This window comes from Anthonomus grandis, chromosome 5 (assembly GCF_022605725.1).
Source record: "Anthonomus grandis grandis chromosome 5, icAntGran1.3, whole genome shotgun sequence".
Classification (NCBI taxonomy): Eukaryota; Metazoa; Arthropoda; class Insecta; order Coleoptera; family Curculionidae; genus Anthonomus; species Anthonomus grandis.
The window spans coordinates 23808298-23831402 of NC_065550.1; the positions used below are offsets into that span (position 1 = coordinate 23808298).

At 30.5% G+C, this 23105-nt stretch overlaps 1 protein-coding gene across 1 annotated transcript; it reads right to left on the reverse strand.

Moving 5' to 3' along the window:
• Positions 1–1760: 1760 nt before the first annotated feature.
• LOC126736342 (activin receptor type-2A) lies at positions 1761–21482 on the reverse strand. The gene is made up of 11 exons (XM_050440656.1): positions 21037–21482; positions 17439–17632; positions 17071–17230; positions 16793–16923; positions 16469–16627; positions 15919–16141; positions 15629–15830; positions 13796–13910; positions 13504–13644; positions 13257–13442; positions 1761–7216 (listed from the first exon to the last, which is right to left on the reverse strand). The coding sequence occupies exons 1-10, from the start codon at positions 21095–21097 to the stop codon at positions 13260–13262; spliced, it is 1569 nt and encodes a 522-aa protein (XP_050296613.1). The 5' UTR covers positions 21098–21482; the 3' UTR covers positions 1761–7216; positions 13257–13259.
• Positions 21483–23105: the final 1623 nt, after the last annotated feature.

Sequence of the window (23105 nt, forward strand, 5' to 3'; positions counted from 1 at the left end):
TTTTTGAAAGACCCTGTTCCTAGTGAAAAAATATTACTAATGGTCTCTGATGTAGCTGCATACATGGTAAAGGCATATTCTAATTTAAAAGTTTTGTATCAAGATCTAGTCCATTGTACATGTCTAGCACATGGATTGAATTGGGTAGCTGAAACTATTCGTACCCAGTTCCCTTTGGTAAATACAGGAAAAAAGATTTTTGTAAAAGCACCATTAAGAGCTCAATTATTTCGAGAAAGGATGCCAGCTATACCACTACCCCCTGAACCCATTATTACAAGGTGGGGTACTTGGCTGGACGCCACCGGACTTACTATTATGCTAACCATTTTGAATCTTTCAAGGAAATCGTATTAGATCTTTCTGAATCCTCCTCCGAATCAATTTTAAAGTGCCAAAAGATAGTCAACAATGAAGAACTTAAGTAGAATTTGGCGTTTATTAACACAAACTATAACTTTGTAAGCAAGGCCATCACGCAACTTGAAGAAAAGGGTCTTGCTCTAGTCGAATCTATGGAAATAATTGAAAATTTTAAAAATGATTGCCTAAAAGTGGTGGACCTGGAAAAATAATTTATAATAAGCTTAATGAAGTTTTAAACAAAAATACAGGGTATAAAATTTTAAAACAAATTTCAAATGTGATTAAAGGAGATTTTGTTGAAGACCTTGCTATATCTGATGCTGCTTTAATTCCGAAATTTAAGTATGCTCCAATTACCAGCGTAGAAGTTGAAAGAAGTTTCTCCCATTTAAAATTTGTTTTGAGTGATAGAAGAATGGGATTTTCAGTGGATATATTATCAAAGTTAAATAAAAACTACCGAAAATTTTTATTGTCTTATTTTTTGCCTAGTACATATTTCAGTTTTAGAGGTATTTCATATTGTATTGCTATAGTGCATTTTTTAGTTTTTATGCAATTTTTTATGCTTATTTTAGGAATTTTTCATGTTTTTTTAATATTTTCATGCTTATAAATCCGCGCTTTATGCATAACTCTTGACAAAAGATTGGCATTTTCATTTGTGGAGAAAAGTTTACCCAACTTGCTATATTGGTAATTTGTTTTGATTTTTGGTCCACTAAGAAAGTAATTTTTTAATGTAAATACTTAAGAAAATATATGATTTTGTTACGTATAAAGCAGATTATTAGGGTCCTGATTCTATTTCTCAGATGGTTTTTGTAGAAACTGGATATGTGGCGCTTTCCAAAGTGAAATTGCATGCATAACCTATACGGGAAGCGTGTTTCAAACTTTTCTTTTCAGAGCTCATTCTTAGAGTTTATCAACATACCCCAACAGGGATGTCCGATATGGAGTATGTAGTGATGGAGATCAATGACAGAGTAATATAAATAACAAACAATATTATTATTATTCATAGTGTACCTGAGTGTGCTTCTAATTAAATTAGGACCCTTCCATAATGCAGAGAAAGTTTTTGAAGGTGGTTGATGAACTTAATAAAAGAAAGGAAGGAGAAGTTACGTTAAACTTAACGTTGATCCCCGGATATTAAATTAATAAATAAAATAAATAAATGATATGAGCCATATTCCAGAACTAATCTCAACGCTAAACTGCTTGGTAGATCTAGCATCAAACCCAGAAATTCTCTCAACCTTTGATAGTGTGTGTCTCCTAAAAACTCCTAGATATTTTTACTTAGTTACTCGTTGTCACTGTTTAATATCATTTGGTTTATAATTTGTTATAGGGTTAATTTTCTAAAAAATAAATAAAATACCAAATTACATAAAATATTTTAATCAATATTATACAATTTCACAATAATCACTGTTTAACTACACAAATTATGTGTCACATACAAAGTACAGTTAGACAAAAATTTCTAGACTGAGAATATAAAAGTATCAAGTGTTAAAATTACCGTTGCATTTATAAAAAAAATATATCTATTATTATACACATTTGGGATTTATGCCGTGTCATTCTACCGTGTCATTTAAAAATGGCATCTGCGACAGAGTCCCTATTGTGTAATGTCAAATCTATCCCAATATGAAATAGCATGGTATTTTATTGTATAAATTGCATTAACAAAAGGACCCTTAGGAATTGTTATTAGAAACAATTATTTTAAGAAGGTTTACTCGCTTACTACATCTGAAACTTCAAAATAGTTGCTTAAATGAATATTTGGTAGGTTCAGATGTAATTCCGCGCTAGAATAATGTACTAATTAAAAACCATATAAAGTCAAGAGTTGTGAATATTCACCCTACTTTCTTGCTATAATAGACGGATTATACCAACAAACTTTAAACACCCTGTACGCATAATATTTAGGAACAGAACACGCAATAATTCAACTAAGAAAAAGGTATACTAGGTAACATAATTATAAAAATTAAACATGTCATATAAAATATTTTCTAAAAGGTTTTACAAAATAGCAAGAAATGAAATTTAGATTTTTCTTTCGATATGTCAACTATGCTAAAAAAGATATGTATACAAACACCAACTTTTCGACTATCAAAAACATAATAATTTTTATTTAATTATTAGTAAACGAGCGATATTTGTCACATAACTCTTTTCCAAGTGTGCCATTAAATTAATTAAAATTCAATTTAACTTTATAAATAAAGGTCAAAATATATCCTTAAAACAAAAAATTTTATATTAAAATAGAACAAAAGCACTTCTTGCGGTCCATTTGTCTTAAGTTCTGATTTGCCAATAAAATATTGTTTTTACGTAAAACATTGTAAAAATATGTTTTTTTTAAACCAGACCTAAAATATGTATATACGGTTAAACAAAGCAAATGACTTATAGTCATAGAAGCGCTTAACATTCTGTATTTCCATTTTTTTAAAAAAAATTCTCTGTTTTTCATGATTTATGAGTCAAGGTGCATACAAAATAATGATTTCGCAAAAACAGACACATTGTAACAAATACCACTCGTAATTAAAAGAAAACAGAATTTATACAAAGTACGTGGAATAACTTTCAAGTCTTTATCATCGATTCCAAATACTTTGTATAATAATTAATATTTTTTCTTATAATTTTAATATATTTTTAAAATGTGAGGCATTCAGAGCTAAAATGGATAAAATAATTAACCTGTTCAAGATTTTCCTGGTTACAATGGTATTACTCAACTTTGATGGGAAAAAGATTTGCCATAGTAACATATAACAAAATTTAGAAAAAAATTCCACTAGAATTAAAATAAAAATATTTGTTGTAATATTTTTAGAAATTTATATATTAATATTTAAAAATATTATTAAATCCTAAAATATTACAACACTAGATTTCATGTGAAAAATTTCTTGGAATATCGTATTTCTCAAGTACGAAATTGGCAAAAAAACTTCATAAAAATGGATTATATAGATTAATTAATTAAGCCATAAAATCGCTTCTGGATATGTTGCTTCTTCGACCACATATAAACTGCTATCACCTATAGAAAATAAATATATTTATAGCATCCGAAGAAATGGTATCTTAAATGTTTTTATACCCTTAGTTAAGTATTACATCAAATGATCATAATTTTTGGGTTTCTGGGTCAAATTCTGTTTCTCCTAAAGATATTATTAAAAAAAAAACTTTTAACAAATTCTTCTAAGCCATTTTGAGAAGAATGTATTATTTATAAGTAAAACGTTTCACCTGACCCACTTTAGCTCTGTGCTCCTCATTTCTTAATCAAAAACTTATTAGCCAACACTCACAACAAACAGTCCAAAACAACACAACATGTTTTTGAATTAACCCTTAGCCAAAGATTAGAATCTACGAAAAAAACAGGATTAGTTAATAACAAGACGTCAAGATAACTGCTAACAACTATCCACAGGATAATAATATTCCACTAACTATTCTAATATAATCTACATTTATTAGATACATTATAGGGGTAGTTATAGTCGTTCAATCACAACTATAAAGGAGGTAGTGTTCTGTAAAATAACGGTTAATTAAGGAAAGTAGAAAGGGTAGTATTGGTTAAAATTTTATTTTGAAATATAGTATTTATACTACATTATGTCAGATTCGATCTTTTAGCCATAACGACAACATGTTGACTGGAATTTCATTAATCATTTTCTAAGGAACCATGAGTTGAATCTAAATACGAATTTAAAAATATATTTTTTGTTCAAGCTTGAGCAAAGCAATGGTTTATATAAAAATTACGAGATTAATAAAACTTTGTAATTTAATAGATTATAATTTGCCAATCAAAGAAATGGTTTTTAAAATGATAATGGTATATAATAAAAAACCGATATTTGTTATTAAATCCTTGCCAGACTCTTACTACAGAGTTGTATATAAAGAACCAAATATTTTTAAAATATGAAACTATGTCCACCCAGAAGAGCCCAAGTGAAATTTCTCTTAAGATTAAAATCAAAAAAAGATCATTTTTTTTGTCAAAATAATAAGAGAAATCTTTACTGAGCACCAAGAAATATCTGAAAACCCAAGTTTAGATAGAAGTCTTTCATCAAATTAAAGAGAAAAACCGGAAATTATAAAAGCACATTGAAAATATAAAAATCAAATATGTAAACAAAATATGGCTTAGGAATCAATAAATTAATTAATGCTATGACGAAAACTTGAAACTATATATAATACCTACCCTTAATTATTACACACTTATTTGAGTTTTTACACAAAGAAGTAAGGGCAGTCTGACTAGGACGTTACATTACAGTGAAATAATTTTTTTTGTAAGTTCCATAGGTATTTTGCAAAATATTGCACAGAAAAGAAAAATTAAAAACATACATAACATAAAAAGTTGGGTCTAAAATTAAAATATTTTAAGCGTATTTATGACTTTAGTATGCTAGTCAGCCCAATGGCAAGTATATCAGTCCGTCAGAAAAGTATTAAACTCTTAGTATGAAAAATAATTAATATAATTAATCATTTTGCTTGTCTAGACAATAAAAATGAAAAGTTGCTTTTGAAATAAAATAAGCTGTAGCATTACAACTGGAAGACAACATGTATATATGCAGTAGTTATTTCAATCAAAAATGTTTCCTTTTAAAAAACGTACCCAAACATAAATATGTTCAGAACTAAAATCGTTCATTCGTAATGGAGCAATTAGTCGATACCGTTATTCTCAATATAAAACGTTGATTATTGTTTTATCTAAAAAAAAACATGCAGTTATCTAATAAAATATAAAACATTTAGCTGCCTTCTCCCAGAAAATTAAATTAAGTAAATTCGGAAAGTTTTTTCTCTACTAATCAGTAGTCTATATGAATAAGAACATGTATATTCTCACAATACTGATATTGAAATATATAATTGTTTTCCCAAAATGTTATTATATATGCATTTATTTACAAAATTTATTTTATGGTGTAACAGCGAACCATTTACTTAACAATTTCGAATTTATTTTGTTTTTTTTTTTTAATATTGTGTGTGTCAATGGTTTGTACAAAGGAAGCAAATTAATTAAGTTGAAATTAAGCTTTTTTTACTTGAATAATACCACTTGCATTAAAATAATGAATGATGCGATTCAATGTACAAAATGCAGACTAAACAGGTTTTTGAAAAAAACTCAAAACACGTTCTTAAGGTTAATATTTTGTGATTTCAAATTTTTGGGCTCCAAAGAGGCTCAGCTCTAACCGCTTTTTTTCCAATTTTGAAGATACTACTGGTTTCATCCTTTTAAAATGTTTGTTAATGATGAATATTGTCGGTGTGTCGTTTTAACATCTATCAAACTGCGCGGAGACGTTTGAAAAACTGACAAATTCAAATTCGTTTTTAGAGTGTTTTTCAAATTTCTGTTTGATGGATGTCAAAAAAACACACATTCGGTTTCTAAAAAAGAAAATAAATCGTACAAAATAAATTGAAGCATGAGTTTTTCAATTTTATTACGTCCATCCTGTATTACTATTATTAGACTTGAAGATAATCTGTAAATAAAATGATAATCAGCCAGTATAATAAGAAAGTGAAATTATTACATAATTATAATTGAAAAGTTCCCAAAATTCGTAATTTTACTTTTAAAAGATTCCATAAACTATTATATATATATTTTCTTGAAATGCGAATTATTGCAAGTAATTAGAATTTTTGTCTTACTACTGAAATGAAACATCTATCAAAACTTCTATCAAATTTTGTAGTTTTCATTAGTGTCAGATAAGGGAATTAAAGAAAAATGATTTTAACTATAAAACTCATTAGCATTTAGGATGAATGAGTTTTATAGATAAATTCCAATCCTCTTCTGAAGATTCTAACATGGTTTTCGAAACAGGTCTAGTTAGTTATATAAAGTATTTTGGTGAGATAATAAAATGATTTTTTAATCTTTTTCTGTATATTTACAAACCTGATCATAAAACTTATTTATTTAAAAATAAAAAGACCACTTAATAAAATCTCTTATGAGCTACAAACCACTGACGCACACGATAGCAAGATAATAAAACCAATCTTATTTATTCAATTTTTAATTTTTTACCATTTTATTAAAAAATATAATCTCGTCAGTCCATCAAAAATTATAATACAATACATATATACAGACAAGTCCCCTCGTTACTTCAATACAATTATGTATCTTAAAAAAGTTCCTAAATCCATAACAAAAATATTCTCATCATCTTAGTTTAATAAAAACCGTATCTTCTTTTCCTAATAATACATATAATTTTATACTAAACTCTTTTAAATTTATTCATTTCCCTAAATTTAAACGATACAAGAACAAAAAACGAACACAAGATATGTAGTTAAATCAAGTTGTAAAATACAATAGAAAACATACAAAATATATATAATATAGTCTGTTTTATTGGCACATGAGTCAAGTATTATGGAAAAAAATTCGGAAGTTTTTTCCCGGGCACCGATGAAAAAGATGTTGTTAATTCCTTGTTAACAGAAAATAGCGATTCTGAAAGCATTAATTAGCCAAAATCGTTAAGTTAAACATCGCGAGCGCTCAATCCGTAATTCTGTCTGTACAGAAAATCATAAATATTTTCGGTAGTTACGTGTATGGCTAGTTTTAAATAAGGTTGTGACGAAATATGCTATCGTGCATTTTCGTGTCGTACAAGTAGGCCAGTGAAGTAACTAAGACACAAGCTGCCATTGCGCAGGTACACTATTGCAAAGTTACAGGTACGGATTTGTCAGCTTCCGGTTAATGAGTTGCCTAAAATGTAAGAGTTTTTTGGGTAAATTATTTGGGAACAAATTTTCTGGAAGTAGAGATCTTATACATATAGTTAAGCTGCTCTCAATAAATGAAGACGTTTAGATTATTATTTTTTGAAAACAATTATGATTGACACATCACCCTGATAGCATAGATCATTCAGGGTTCACCAGCAGTTTCTACGACATTATAATGGCAATATAAAATCAATTATGGTACCTTAAAAATAATTCTGCGTTAAAGATTTACTTACAATTTGTTTTTGTCTCAGAATAAAGGAGCACCAAATTCGAAGTCGTTCGGACTTTGAAAATTAAACATATACAACTATTTGCTCTAATTTGTGTTATATTCATGGGTAGGTAATTCAAATAATTTGATTAAAAATCAATATTTATTTTTTTAGTTATTTTTTTAAATATATTTAAAAAAAAATAAAAATGTGTAATGATCTATATCTTTAAACCAAACCAAAAGAGTTTTAATTTGAAAAAAAAATTTCTTTCTTTAATAAGATTTACCAAACAGAACTTTTATCTTTATTTATTTTTGAAATCTAAAAAAGCCATTTTAAAGCAGTTTTAGTGTATAAATATTAATTTCCAACAAGAATTTACTTTTATTGTACCCCGAAAGAGGGTAAAAATTAGTGTTAAAATGTTGATGCCTTTTTTAAAATAAAATCTTCAAAATAGTTTTTAGCCTTTTAAATTATAAAAACAATTATTAGATAAAAAAGTCAGTCATTATCAGATCAAAGATTTTTATTCATTAACAGACACATAACTTAAGCATAACTTAAAAAATAATTTTAATTAAAAAAGACAGATTTCTTTGGATGGGTTTGACGGTAAAAACGTGGTAGTAAGTTAGAGATAAGTTTACTGCTAATTTTAAAAACGAAGGGAATATCCTCTATCAGACAAATGCGGAGCATAACTTTATTGTAAAAGTACTTTGTTATTATTATATACTTATATTAAGAGAAGCGATTTTTGGCATTTAGTTTAGCTATTTTCAGTTTAAAAAAAGGCTGTAGACGCCCTTCTAGAAAGAAAGCGTTGACATTTTCAAACAATGTAATATACCAACATACAGTGCCTTTATGTAGACATGGAGAAAAAAATCGATCAAAACGTAGAAAATAAGGTATTATAAATAAATTTAACGAATTTTCGAGCGGATTCATGGCTATTAGATCCAAGAATCATTGATGATTTTGTTTTGTTTTATTTTACTGTAGTAGAGGCCTGTAAGCGAGTCTTTCTTCAAATTATGTAATAATAAATCTCATTAATAAATTTGTAACATAATAAAATTATACCTAACGAAACATGAAAAATCAAAAAGGTTTTATTCCAAATATTTGTTGAGAGCATTTAGCAAAATATAAAAATAATTAAGGTCCTTATTGTTACAAGTATCACAACACAGATATCACATTACAAGTATAGTGGAAAACTTTTCATGCTATTAATTATAGGACTAGGATGATAAAACGTACAGTTCTGAGCTAGAGGTGCAATAATTATAGAAAGATTATTTGACCCAAAGTAGACCTTACAACTAAAAAGCCGCTAATTTAAACAAAGCGCTCTGTAAGGCTTAAATTTGCAAGATTTAAATTGGACAGTTCAATTGTTTATTGACGAAACTCGTTACAAAATAAGACGTCTGATTATACAACACCCAATTCTAATTTAAATATGTTATGCCAACAATAAATCATAGAAAAATGGCTAAATGGAATACTGGGGTCCTTTGCACCGGTATATTGGGACATACTCCAAAATGAAGCTCCTCCTTTACTCCTATGAACTCCTTATGCTGAGATAAGATTTGTATTCCAACGGGATAACGATCGCAAGCATTTCTTATCTTGTGCATGATTTAAACCCCGTCAAATCCACTTACAAGCAAACAGTCTTTTGGTTAATAAAATAAACGAGGTTTTGACCAATATGCCAATTACTACTATTCAAAATTTCATCTCATCAATGTCACGTCGTTGCCATAAAGAATATTCTATTAATTATTAACTTAAAATAACCATGCTGTTTTTCTTTGTTAATACATAAAAATAGTTTTTATAAAAGTTTCTTTACTGTTGTCACGCTAATAATGTAAATGGCAAATCTATTAATAAAAAAAGATATTAACTGAAGCTTACAAATTTTAAATTCTAATTTTTGTTCATGAAATATGTTATGCTTTTAGGGTAAAAGTTAATAACTTAAGCAAAAATATGATGCATTTTCATAAGGTCACATACTAAGACAAAATCATTTAAAGAAAATATTGAAAAACCAAACATAGTATCCTCAAGATATTGATAAAAACATATAAAGCTTGTAAAAATCTTGCACATATAAATTTTACTATTACTTCCCCGTTGAATGTACTGTGTCTGATTAATTAGTAACATCTTTTGGGCGTTGAATTTAATGCTGGCCGCAAACTTTCGTTTTCCGAATTCCATAACGAATGTAAAGAGATACGTTTGAACAGTTAGTATCATAATCATTTTTTCTTTCGAATGGAAAGTCACATGATTGATGAATTAGCAAGATTTTAATACAATTTATACAGATCGTGTTATCGTGAGCTACGTATTACCCAAAATAATGGCAACACCGCTTGGTTGCGGCTTGTAGGCGGCGGAATTTTTCGTTTTTATTTTTTGAACCGGGAGTCAGCAGACCTCACTTTAATGTGTAACTGCACGTTGCATTAATAATTTTTGAGCGTTATTTTCGTGATTTTTTCACTATAGCTGTTTATACCCCTTCCGAAAGAGTTCAACTAATTAAATGGTTTTATAGAGGCAATTCGGCAGTACAATGTAGAGATTTGTTTTCAGTGACATTTGAGCAAAAACGGTTTTAAATGTGGTTACAAATTTTGAGACATCTTTTTGTCTTCAAGATTGTAAAAAATGCGACATAAAACGTCAAGAACCACCTGTTGAAGTGGTCCAGGATATAGAACGGCGGGAAGAAATGGTTTGCAGTACCCTAGAACTTGATTCGACACGGTCCACTAGAAGTATTGGAAAGGAACTGGGAATGAGCAATAAAACTGTTGCTCGTATCTAGAAAAAATATGGATACAAATGTTTCTAGTATTCAAAAACTCCTTCAGGAAATATTTCCTGAAGACCAGTGGCGAAGGATGGAATTTTGTGAAACCATGATGGAAAAGGCAAATGAAAACGAATATTTTTTAAAAAATATTTTGTTTTCTGATGAATCTTCTTTTCCATTACATGGCAAACACAATCCTCCCATTGTTCGTTATTGGTCTCAGGAAAACGAGCACAGAAGTTTCCAGTTTCGTACCCAGTATCCTCAGAAATTGAATGTTTGGGCAGGTATTTTAGGCGACAATGTTATAGGGCCATTTTTTATTGATGGCACTTTAAACGCCCAAAAGTACGTTGAGTTGCTGCAAAACCAAGTTCTTCCTGCCATTCAAATCCTACCTGATGTAGACCTGGGATCGGTTTATTTTCAGCAAGATGGCTGTCCTGCTCATAACGCGGCTAGGGAAAAAGAATTTTTAACAAATACTTTTCCTAACCGCCGTATTAGTGGGACTGGCGATATTAAATGGCCTCCTAGATCTCCACATTTGTCTCCAAATGACTTTTATCTGTGGGACTACCTTAAGCAGACCATTTACAAGCATGAACTTAGTAAGCCAACAAATTTAGAGGAGTTGCGAAATAAAATTGTCGAAGGTGCCAATTCCATTTTACCTGAAACTCTTTTGGAGGTGCGAAATAGCTTTTCTGATAGGTTAAGTTTTTGTTTAGCGAAAGAAAGCGGTTTATTTGAGCCTTTTATTTAAAAAATTATATGTTTTTAAGTTTGTTTATTAGAGTTTTATTTCTGATTTTTTATTATATTTTTATCAGAGTTGATATTTTATATTTTATTAGAATAACGCTTTAATTTTCATTATGCAAAACACAGCATATTAAACATTTTAAGATTACAATTCTATGCGGGTTTTACACATTGTCATGTCTGTAAATCCCGCATTAGAATAAATATTTTAAAAATGACTGGATTTTCGCGTAATAGACATTTTGTCGCCAAACGACGCAACTCCCACGAAAGTCAAATGTTTACTAATCCCGTCCTCGGGCCGGCCGGGGCGGTGCTCTGTCGCAGGCACTCGTACACGCGCGACGTTGTAAAATTTCGCCTCTATGCGGTTTCCTATAAGTAACGAACGAAAACACGATCTGTATACTTCGGAGCACCTTTTTCAGTCGATTTATTAGGGTGAATCACAGAGATATATATGATGTTCACCGTTCCTCTATCCAAGGAATCTTTTTATAAAGAATTTAACATTATACAGCAGCTTGCAGTTAATAACGGTTTTCCAGTTTCTGCCATAAATAAACTTTTTTTCAAATACATAAATAAATATAAATTCTCCTACCACATCTGACACTCCAATTCTTTAAATCTTAATAAATTCTTTAACATTTTTCGGTTCAATATCTCTTCAACTTGCAAAAGTTTTAAAAAATAATATTAATCTTTCAATAGCTTTTAAAACTGCAAACACTTTGAAAAAGCACTTGATAAACACAAAGTATAAAACGGAGCAAATTTTATAATCTGGAGTGTACTCTTTGAATTGTGGTGAGTGTTCCGCTGTGTATGTTGGTCAGTCTGGTAGAAGGATTTCCACTAGAAAAAACATATAATTTTTTTTAACAATTATAATAACACCGATATTAAAGAAACAAAGTCAGCCTTTGCAAATCATCTTTTATCGACTGTTCACAACTTTTCGGTGTCGGATAATGTAACCATATTGCATGGGTGTGGGAAAGGTAAAAACCTAGATCTTCTCGAAAAGCTGGAGATTACGACAGCTAAGAGAAGCCCAATATTAAATTGTGTCAATGATATCTTTAATTTCGAACCTAATCTCATTTTCAATAATCTCCAATGAATTTTAATCTTGTTAACATCGTTTTATTACTTCTGATAATATGTAAATACTCGTATACTACATCAATACCCCGGTTTGGCAATAAGGTCCATACTTTTTTAAAACAACTTTTTTCATATTTTTGTTCTTTCATGGTTGTATTTGTTTTGGTTCTTTATAAGATAATATGTATAAAATGTACTGGGTTTCGGTAATATTTGGCGTTTTAAAGTTCATATTTTAGTCAATAACGGTACACGATGTTATAGACATATTATATTTTATATTTTTATTTATGTTAGTGAGAGTAAGTGTGTAGTTTTTGTATTTAGATGAGGTATGTGTTTTCTGTTAATTGAAATTAAGTTCCTTAATATTTAATTTTGATAATTTTATTGCGGCGAAACGCATATTAGGGCATCATCAGACCTTTGGTCTTCGGTTCTCTTCCTTTGGTCATATATCTAACTCTCCTTGAGAATAATGGACGATTATTTTAAATTACAGAGAAAGAATTTATTCTTCATTTGTCTCTGAGGTGAAGTGTATTTATCTTGAGGATGAGTGACACTAAAATAATTTTTTAACAATAAACTTAATAGTTGCGGTAGAAAAATATTGATACAGTACAGATAGAAAGCATTTAGTTTTGGATGTGAGGAAGTTATTAAAGATTAGGACGATAATAATGTCACGGGAAAACCCAGTAGAAATTATCGTCCTTTCTTATCAGTTTCGCTTAGTCATTATCTTCTTATATTCTTCTTATAGTCATTATTTTGTTATAACATGAAATTTAGTTTTTGTTGTTCGAATTCGAAAACTGAACGTTGGCGAACAGTCTTGCATTCGTTCTATTCGGTAAACAAAATACAGAAAATGAACTTTTGCGGCCAGCCTAACAGAAGGTAATACAGATGAATAAAACAAGCAAGCCACGTGATTACTCACAAGTTATTGTGCGACGTTTTAACAACTCAAATATTATCGTTGAGTTTAAAAACTTACACATCTAGAAAGACACCACATATACATTAATAACTTTGTTCAAATAACCATTTTAAACATTCTGACAATAACTTACCGCTTATATACTACCATCTTTAAGTGGCAATTCGGACGAGTCGTTGTTTTCTATTCGCCAGCTGATCAACGGCTGCGCAAACCGGCTCTGGGTCATCACCCGCTCTAAAACGCACGACGCCGATAATCGAGCTTCCGCATCGTGATCCCAACATTCTTCCATTGTATCACACATTGACGTCAAACCCTAATAATAACAACAAATGTTAAAAAGTTGAAGTTAATTAAGACATATAAAGTGTATTTACCGGATGGTTACGCCAGTTATCCTGTATAACTGGCCTGACTTTGTTTTGAACAATACTTTCTTGCATCTCTTCCAATGTTGGATGTGTTCCTACCTCGGCTTCGAACGGTAGGCGGTATTCATCAATAGGACCATCTTGAGCCTATGCCAAAAATTATGCAAATTTACTTATTGAATATTCTAGTGAGTACTAGGATCAACGTCCAGCAAAATAAAGACGTTTCCTGATAAAGTATTTACCATTATTAAAACAATTTATAAAATGTTCTATTTAAAGCAGAAACATTTCCTACCTTGCATCTGGAAACTAATTCCCACAAGACAAGTCCACAAGCGTACATATCGATTCTAAGGAAAGCGTCTGGGGTGAAATTAATGGCACCTTCCAGAACTTCAGGGGCCATGTATCTAGATAAAACAATATTTTGCAACAACCATCATATTACTATCAGAACCCCTGCATTAATGAAATATTCTGGTTGGAAAATCGTCTCGAGAAATTGCAAAATGAATTCATTAAAGGTGTATATTTTCTGTCATAATTGGTCAGATAATTAATTTAATCGAACCGAAGCATTAACTTAGTGTATAAGACCTATAATAAACAGAAACACGTTTGTCTATTCGGTTAAACTAAATAGCAAAGACTTTAGAGTATTAAAAAATATATCTTTTTATAAACCATATTTGCAATATTAGGTATATGAAAAGTAAGCACGTAAAGTGTTGTTTATGTTGATTATTTCGTAAATCTATAGATACAAACATATTCAGGGCCAACAAAGTATTAAAGTACAAAATAATTTATTTTCTAACCTAGACCCAAAGAGAATGGAGAGGTGAGATTAAAATTTTTTATCATGAATATGTTTTTTTAAATGTATGAATAGTTAAATTTTTAGTTTCTTTATGTATCTGTTTATGCCTTCTATTATTTGCATTTATTGATAAAAATTAAGTCCTGTAACCTGCATTTTTTATAAATTTTAATTCTAAATTCTTTCAGTTTCAGTTTTATCAATTTGAATTTTTATTATACAAATTCTATTTTATAGGTATAATAATTGTTTAAAAAATCTACCCTAGTATAGTAAGAGAACTTTACAATACTATAAACAAAATGCAATATTATTAATGCAGATTAAAGTAGAAGTCCCAGCATTCTTCCATTTTGAGGGGAAAACTGCTAATTATTACTGTCAAGGTGCCATCCTCATAAACAGTTTTAAATCCTATAGAAAAAACATTACAAACATCATCTCCTTTCCGGAATACATAATGACTGGAATGTATTTTAGACGAATTTCAGTAGATGTTACGTTTTTTTTATTAATTTATTTGGAGTTCTATATAATAAACTATGTCAAATAGGATGGTAATGAAGGTTTTTTAGCTGGTCATTTAGCATGTAATGCACCATCCAATAGTCTCTTTCTGACAGTCCTTGATGAGACATTAACTTGTAGATCTTCAGCAATTTTGGCCTTAATTTGAGAGGAAGACAAAAATGGATTTCTTTTTGAATATTTTAGAATTTGATTCTCTTCATACGGGCTAGTTTTTTTGGTCTTCCTGTCTTCAATCTTGAAGGCACATGGCCTTCCTTCTGAAATTGCTGCACAATTCGGGATACAATTGATTTATGAATGCCAAATCGTCTTGCTATTTCCACTTTTTTCACATCTTCACAAATAATCATTCGATTTTATTCTAATCTGCCAGCATATTTGTAATATAATTTAAAAGTTGCTTTATGTTTGGCCAATACTGTAAATAGATACGTAGATAATACAGGATATGCCGGGAGTATTCCTCATTAGTCATTGTTCTGTGAAAATATCCTATTGCTTTTATTTTGTAAAACTATACCTATTGGATTTTTTTATTGACAAGTCCCTGTTCGATTTATCAAAGTTCGACTGAATCTCTAATAATTTTTTACATGTGCAATATATGCCCTGTTGTTAGTTCCATAAAGAATAATTTTGATGTAAAATTTTCACACTGAATGGGGAGTATTCAAAAAGGACCAGCAAATAGGATTAAGAAATTAAGGACTCGTCCTTCATTCATTTCAATACTAACAAACCGAATTTTGAAAAAAACAAATTCTTATATGTACTTACCGCCTAGTTCCAACTTGTCCATGAGTATCTCCACAAGATTTCCCCGCTTCAAAAGTGATGGCAAGACCAAAATCAGCTATACAAGCGGTCATATCACTCTTTAAAAGAACGTTCTTGCTTTTAAAATCCCGATGTGCAATGGTTGGCTTTGATAACTCGTTCGGGCCTTTTCCTGGCATGGCTTCGTGTAAATGCATTAGGCCTACAGAAATATTTTTTTATTAATATTTCATTACAGAAAAAATGCAAACTATGATTGTAAATAATTTTTTTTTAAACTATTTTTATACCTCTTGCCATGCTTTCAGCCACTTTGCAGAGTTCAGCCCAAGTTAGTGTATTTGCTTTCAAATAATCACACAATGATCCCTTTTCGTGGTAGGCCGTAATAAGCCAAAATTCAGCCTGCAAGTTGTCTCCTTTTTTCTCTACTCCTATGTAGTAGAGGACATTCGGGTGATCCATGTAGGGCAACTTGAAAATGTCTTGTTCTGTTTGCCAAGATTGCTTATCCTAAAAACACATTCTTTAAGGGACAACAATATCTGCACAAACTTAAATGATTAGTGCCAAAATCCCTAATAAAAGGCATTTCAAAACTCATAAACCAAAAAATTGTTTAAATAAATTTTGTAAATTATCATTAAATGAGATAAAATTTTTCCTTTGCTCCTAAGTAATTTCTTTAGAAAAATTCTTTTTGTGGTGTGGAAACATGGATTTTTTCTGGCATTTCAACAGCCTAATGTCCCTGTTCTTTTTTGAACAAGATATAAAGAAAAGAATCTGAGAAAAATTAAAATAGGCAAAATTTAATTAGAAATTTATAAAAAGACTTACCTGTATTGGAAATATCTTAACAGCAACCTCTTCTGCCTTAAACTTAGCCTTCCAAACAGCCCCAAACCGACCTCTGGCTTTAATCTCAATAAGTTGTATAGGCCTGCAGTCATATTTGGGAGATGGGGGTGGAATTGGATGGGGGTCCGAAGTAGGCAACTAATAGAAAAAAAAATGTTAAAAACAAAACTTTAAAAGCGACTTTAAATAGTTAGTATGAAAAATCACCTTGAAAAGATTGTATCCACTAATTCTCCACTAGAGGCATTAACAAAAAAGTAATATAAATTATGTTGATTTAAATATTTAAAAAACAGTATTTACCCCTTGAAAGTAGCGTTTGTGTCTGCGGGTACAGAAGTAAACAATTGCTACTAATGCAATGGCAAACACTATAATCAGAGCTACACTGACAATAAGCAGTGTATGTGACTCCTCCATTGTGGGAATAGCAGCTGAAAAAAAACAGGTTTGTTATTAATATAATGCTGTATATAAATTATTGTAACCACAAATTATAAAAATCATATACAAGAGAGATTGTTGACTGTAACTAATCAAGGCTTCATTTTTTAATAGTATATATTAATTCTTTTACTTACTGCTGGGGGGAGGAGGTTCAGTAGGTGTGGGATCCCAACTGAAATCTTCATTGCACATATCACCCTCACAGCAACAAAAAAGAATATTGTTTCTTGGACTATGGGATTTTTCTACACATGCTCTTTTGCCATAACAGTCTTCAGTATTCAGAAAACAACCCTGAAAAAGTAACATATTTTGTAAAATATGCTATAATGTATTTTTTTATAAGAAAACATTTTTAAAATGCTTTCCACAAAATATATAAATAAAAGCAAATAATCTATAGTCTAGGAGTTTAGAAGGAGGAGGTGAGGACAGAAGAATATTTACTTATGTAATCAAAATGTGATGTCATATTTATTAGAATAAATTAAAATAAACTTACCTTCAAAGACACATTGTGTGTCCCATTAGGATTTATAGTCCATAAAACAAAGCAATGGTTTCTTTTGTTTTCCTCAGCTGGTTCACATTCTGTCACTCTATCACATCCTCCTGGTTGAGCGGCGCAACTGCTGTTGTAAAATTCACATTTGGTAGTGACAGGGGGAGAAATGACAGTAGATTCTCCAATATGCACTAAAATAAAATACAGAAATTGTAGATGGTTCATTTTCTTTGCTGTTAAATCGGAATAATTTAAAGCTGAGGTTCTTATTTATTTACATGTCACTGCTGCATTAACTAGAACTTTGTAAACTCATTTATGAATCATACATTATATTTTTAGTGTAAATAATTCAAAATTTTGTGCTACATTCTGTTATTTTCTGATAGTTTGCTACTTTTACAGAATTTCAGATATAGTATATATATAACTGTTTATGTATTAAAGAGATAACTAATAGTCCATATTAAAATTTCCCTCCATATTAAAGTTTTCCTTTTTTGAAAATCTAACTGGAACAGAACAATGAACAGATTTAATTTTTGTAAATTAAGTCTGTCAAATGAAATTGAGTAAAATATTTACCTCAATTTAAAACTAAAAAAATGTAATTAAGAGGTGATTTGAAAATTTACAGGATTTACAATATATGAATAGCCAACAACAAAAGGTAATTGGAACACTTTTTATTACAGAACATAAAAGCAGAAAGGTAAACCAACCATCATAAATAAACCATCTTTTAAGCAAAAGTTATTTCAGTAAAATCCTTGGTGGAATCTATTAACAAATAAGTGTTTCTCTCATCACTGAAATCTGGCAAGAATATGTTAAAAACGTTTTTCAGTATCACTGATTTTTTTTAATGATTATTTTGCTTCTTCTATATTAAATGTGTTAGTAATTCAGTAACATTGGTAATTTTAATTTTGTGAGTGGAAGCACAGGTTTTAATTAGAAATTTGCCATTAAAAAATGTCAATTATGAGGATCTAAGGAAAGTTAAGCAGGCATTTCTTAACATCTGAGAAAATTTCAGTATCTTCAGATGACTCTACAATTTTATTGTCACATTATAGACAAGGATCTTTAATGACACTTTACTGAATGTTAAAACAGAGCCTTGTATCAAATGAAGTAGGTACAAAAGCTACAGTTGGTATATTTTTCTCTTATAGAAAGTCATTCACTCTATGATGTTGCTGGAGTCAATATTTCTTTAAATCTTTTTTTACCCTCCTAAACATAAGCTTTTAAATACAATTTTTAATTACTTAATAAACAACATAAAAAGGAAAAACATTATGCAGTTTTAGTTACCGATTTTGTTGGATAATACCCAAGTCAGTATTTCAGTAAATATCACTTTAGAAAATACTCAATTATTGAAAAAGAGAAAAAAAATTCAATAATTACGGGTATGAAATTGATATTTACTAAAATAGTAATCAATTTATGTATATAATCTTGAGCAGTCTGTAATTTATGTATATATTAAGATCTTTAACCACAACCCAAAGAAAGGCTTTACCAACAATATTGTACATGATAATTTGAAAATATGTTCAGATTCTTAATTAACGTCAATATATCAAAAATCTAAAATGGTTAACTAATTCAAAAACTCTAGAATACATATTTTAATAAAACCTCTTAAGTCTAATATCCTTGAGAGACTATTTAAAAATTTTATTCCCATAAAAGCCGAACCACTTTGACACCTCTGCATCCTACAAAAAAGCATCCACGTCCTCCTGCTGTCAGGATCATGGATATTGCCATGTTGTTGTATATATTGCTAATTTTTTTAAATAAAAACCAAACACTCAAAATACATATATAAAACCTGCAAAAACCCCAACTACTCTCTTCTGCAGTGCAAAAACCCTATCTCCACATGCTGCCCTCCCCCACACCAAGATGCCATAAGGCAATATTAGAGTGAAAGAAGGTATGAGTGTTCACAGACCCCTCCAAATGCCTGAGAAGATAGACTTAGGACCTAAGTTTGTTTTAGGTTTTCAATATGGACATCCCATCTCTAACCTGGGTCTACATGTATGCCCAAAAATTCAGCACTTGTAAAGACTCTCAGGAAAAAGGTAAGATTCTGTGTCTTTTTTCTGTTTAAAGGCAGTTTGTTTGATGCAAACCAAAGCCTAGCCCTTGACTGTGCATCAGCAAGTCCAACCCTAACAGCCTCTATTGTAGAGCCAGACAGGGAGATTGTTGTGTAATCAGCTCGGAGAATAGAGTGACTGTGTTGTTCTTTCCATTAGAGGTTAATATTTGATATAAATTAAAGAAATGATTGGCCCCAGAATAGATCCCGATGGCCCACCAATATTAACTTCTCTCTCCACTGAAAACACTCCACCAACTCTAACTACCTGTTTACCCTTGATTTAAAATGATTTAATAAGCTGCCTACTAAGCTGTTTGTCAGAAAAAATTATATTTCAGCTTGCTCAGGAGAAAGCTACATGATACACAGTGAAAAGCCTTGCTAAGCCTAGAAAACACAGTAAAGAGGTAATCCAGCCAGTCATAGGCATCCAGGATGCCATCCATCAAACTGATCATAGCCTGTGTAGTAACCTTTCCAGCCCTTAAACCATAATGACACTTTGTAAACAACTTATTATTTTCATCCTGGGTTACATAAATGTTTTATTTCAGATGTACCCACAAATTGAAATCAAGGGTAGGCAAATGAAGTTATCTTTTATTTAGGGGTCATTTGATAACATCAAGAAACAAACAATAAATCTACCATGAAAGTGATTCAGTAAAATGATTGAAATTCAAATATTAATATTATTTCAAAAGATGTAGTTATTTGTAAATATTTCCACTGGGAAACAAAAGTGGTCAAGATCAAATGAATTGACAACTCTTGAATGAATTTTGACTCCTCTCAAAAACTACTCTCCTAAACAGAGAGGCTTATGAGACCACACAAATGTTACTGAATAGTAATTGAGAGCATTACTCACAATTCTTTCAAAAATTCTAATTTAATCCTTCTGCAAAGCATTAAATTAGACCAGGGTGATAACCCTGGATAAAGCCAAACCCTTACCAGAGAGGATCAGAGCTGCACCACTGGGCAAAATACTAGACTTCTTAGAAGCAACAGAGCTGAACATGTGGGAATAAATCTATGGGGCACAATAGGAGTGCAATAGACCAATAGAGCAGACTGCAGTGCAGGGAATCACCAAGCGGCACCACCCAGTGGGAAAGTTGTAGTGGGTAACTGCTCATGAAGTCCCACTCTACCAAGGGTTTCAGAAAAACTACTGGCGATCATAAAAGAATTCCATCACTGACAAAAAAAAAGCAATAAATTAGCATATTAGCATCAAACAGAGTCAGTATTTAATGCTGGCATTTTAACAGTGTTTTTTAATCATTTTAATGGCATTTTAAGAAACACCACCCACATTTGATTTTCATCAAGGTACTTCCTTATTTTTGTTATAAAATAGCAGAAAATTTACTACAGCTGAGCTAAGAGTTAACATCGAAATCCAAAAGGATCTTATTATTCCTAATTTACTACTATTAAAATGAAGATAAATTAGCCACCCACCTTGTAAATAAGTAGTCAATATTGCCAGATACACAAACAGTTTCATTGCAAAGGGCCACATTTTTTAAATAACAAGACAGAGCTAGCAGTTCATTGGCACAACGAAAGTACCAAAAAGGTCATGTTTATATAAACTGGACATAAAGGAAATTGGCCCAGGTCAAAAACCAGAAACAAATAAACACTACTCCATTAAAAGGACGCACACGCGATATTCCACAAAATGATCCTTATTGATTCAATATTATTATTCACTGTAAAACTATTATCTAAATAGTATCATTAGAACTTGTAAATATATTTGATTTCGTACAATTAAAAACACATTTTGTAGCACTTCATTATAAATAAAATAAAGGGATTTCGTCCTTCAGCCCTAAAATATGCGCAGTTCTAGAATTATCTGCGTAGTGCGCAAAGGATGTAGCCCATTCCCTTTGCCAAGCTGTCAACGTCAAAATCAATTGTCAAATGTCAGGCGAAATGTCATAATATTGAAACGTGGTGGGGATGATTCAGGTTTCCACTAGACTTGTGTGCAAGTCTTAAGGGTCTTACATAAGAAGGCAATTATCGACCGCGACGCGATAAAATCGCATAAAAGTTTAAGAGAAAGATGGTAACGCGTAAAATTATAAAAGGATAAAATTTATCGCCTGGAACAATCGAAGATAATAATGATAATTAATAATTTCTTTTATTTGCCAACAAAGTGACGTAATATGACAAAGGAACGTCAAAAAGGAAAAAATTTAAATCAGCTGCCAAAAAGTGAGCAAATGAAAATTTAGGCAAAGATACTGGGGCACTCCCTGTACAAGATCCATTTCTCCTGAAAAATATGACCTACCATGCAACCCCTAAGTAGGAATAAACAAATTTCCGCAGATCCCTCTAAGACCATATATGCATGACACTTATACATTAAACGCTCATAATTTAGCAATTTAAAGGCCTTTGGCAAGTCAAAGTATTTACAATCTTGCCACCTGACAATTTTTGACTATATTCTCAAAAATAAATAAAACAAAAAACACATGTTTTGAGCTTGATGGTTCCCTCTCAAATAAAAAGAGACACTGATCGGAGCAAGGATGTACAGGTCTATAATTATTGCAATTGTGTTTATCCCTTTTTTTGTGAATAGATTTTTTGCCCGTTTGAGTCTGATTGGAAAGACATCTGGCAAAAAGCTTCCATTACTTATGTGACATAAGGGAACACAGACCACTTGAGCTACATCTCTAAGCACATTAATAGAAAGTTCATCTAGCATTGTTTAATACTTGTTAGGAAGATCAAGGATGATCCTACAGACCTCACTTTCATCTACTAGCTTTAAAAAAATTGTAGCAAAAATATTTTTTGGCTTATATTCAGTAAAATCATGAGCTAATAATGGCAGAGAAAACTGTCCAAGAAAACTATTCGCTATGACTCAGGTCTTTAATTATATCATCATTTTGAGTTTTACTAATTGTTTTAATGTCTTCTAAAGAGTCGTTATTGTTAGTTTCTGTATTAAAACTGTTCCACATGGTTTTCTTTTCATATTTTGAATGAATAATTTTGTTATCATTAATGAAGTTTTCATGCTTTGTAATAAATTTTCTTGATGTATTTTTTTCAATTTTTAAACCTATTTTAATAAACCACTCAAGATGTGATCTTGAAGTCATCCAATCTTTAGATTTTCTTGCTCTTGAATAAATTGAAGAGGCATTACAAAAATAATGAGAAATTACTTGTTCAAATGCAGTGTTTTTTTCTGGTACCCTTTGACAATTTTAAATATCTGCCCATGATTTATGCTGCAAGAAAGATATACCGACAGATGTTAATAATAAAAAATATTTCTTGTACAAATTTATTAGGTATAGAGATTTTAACAGTCTTCCCATATAACATTTGTAAATACATTATCAATCTAAGTATTTGATAAAAAAACATGTCAAAAAGGTACCAAATATTCATTTCAAACAGTCTTTTTAATGGTAAGACGGTTGATGCTACATGGAAGGTACCAGTAATCCATTTGTCGAATATTTTTCCAACAGGTAGATGAGCTA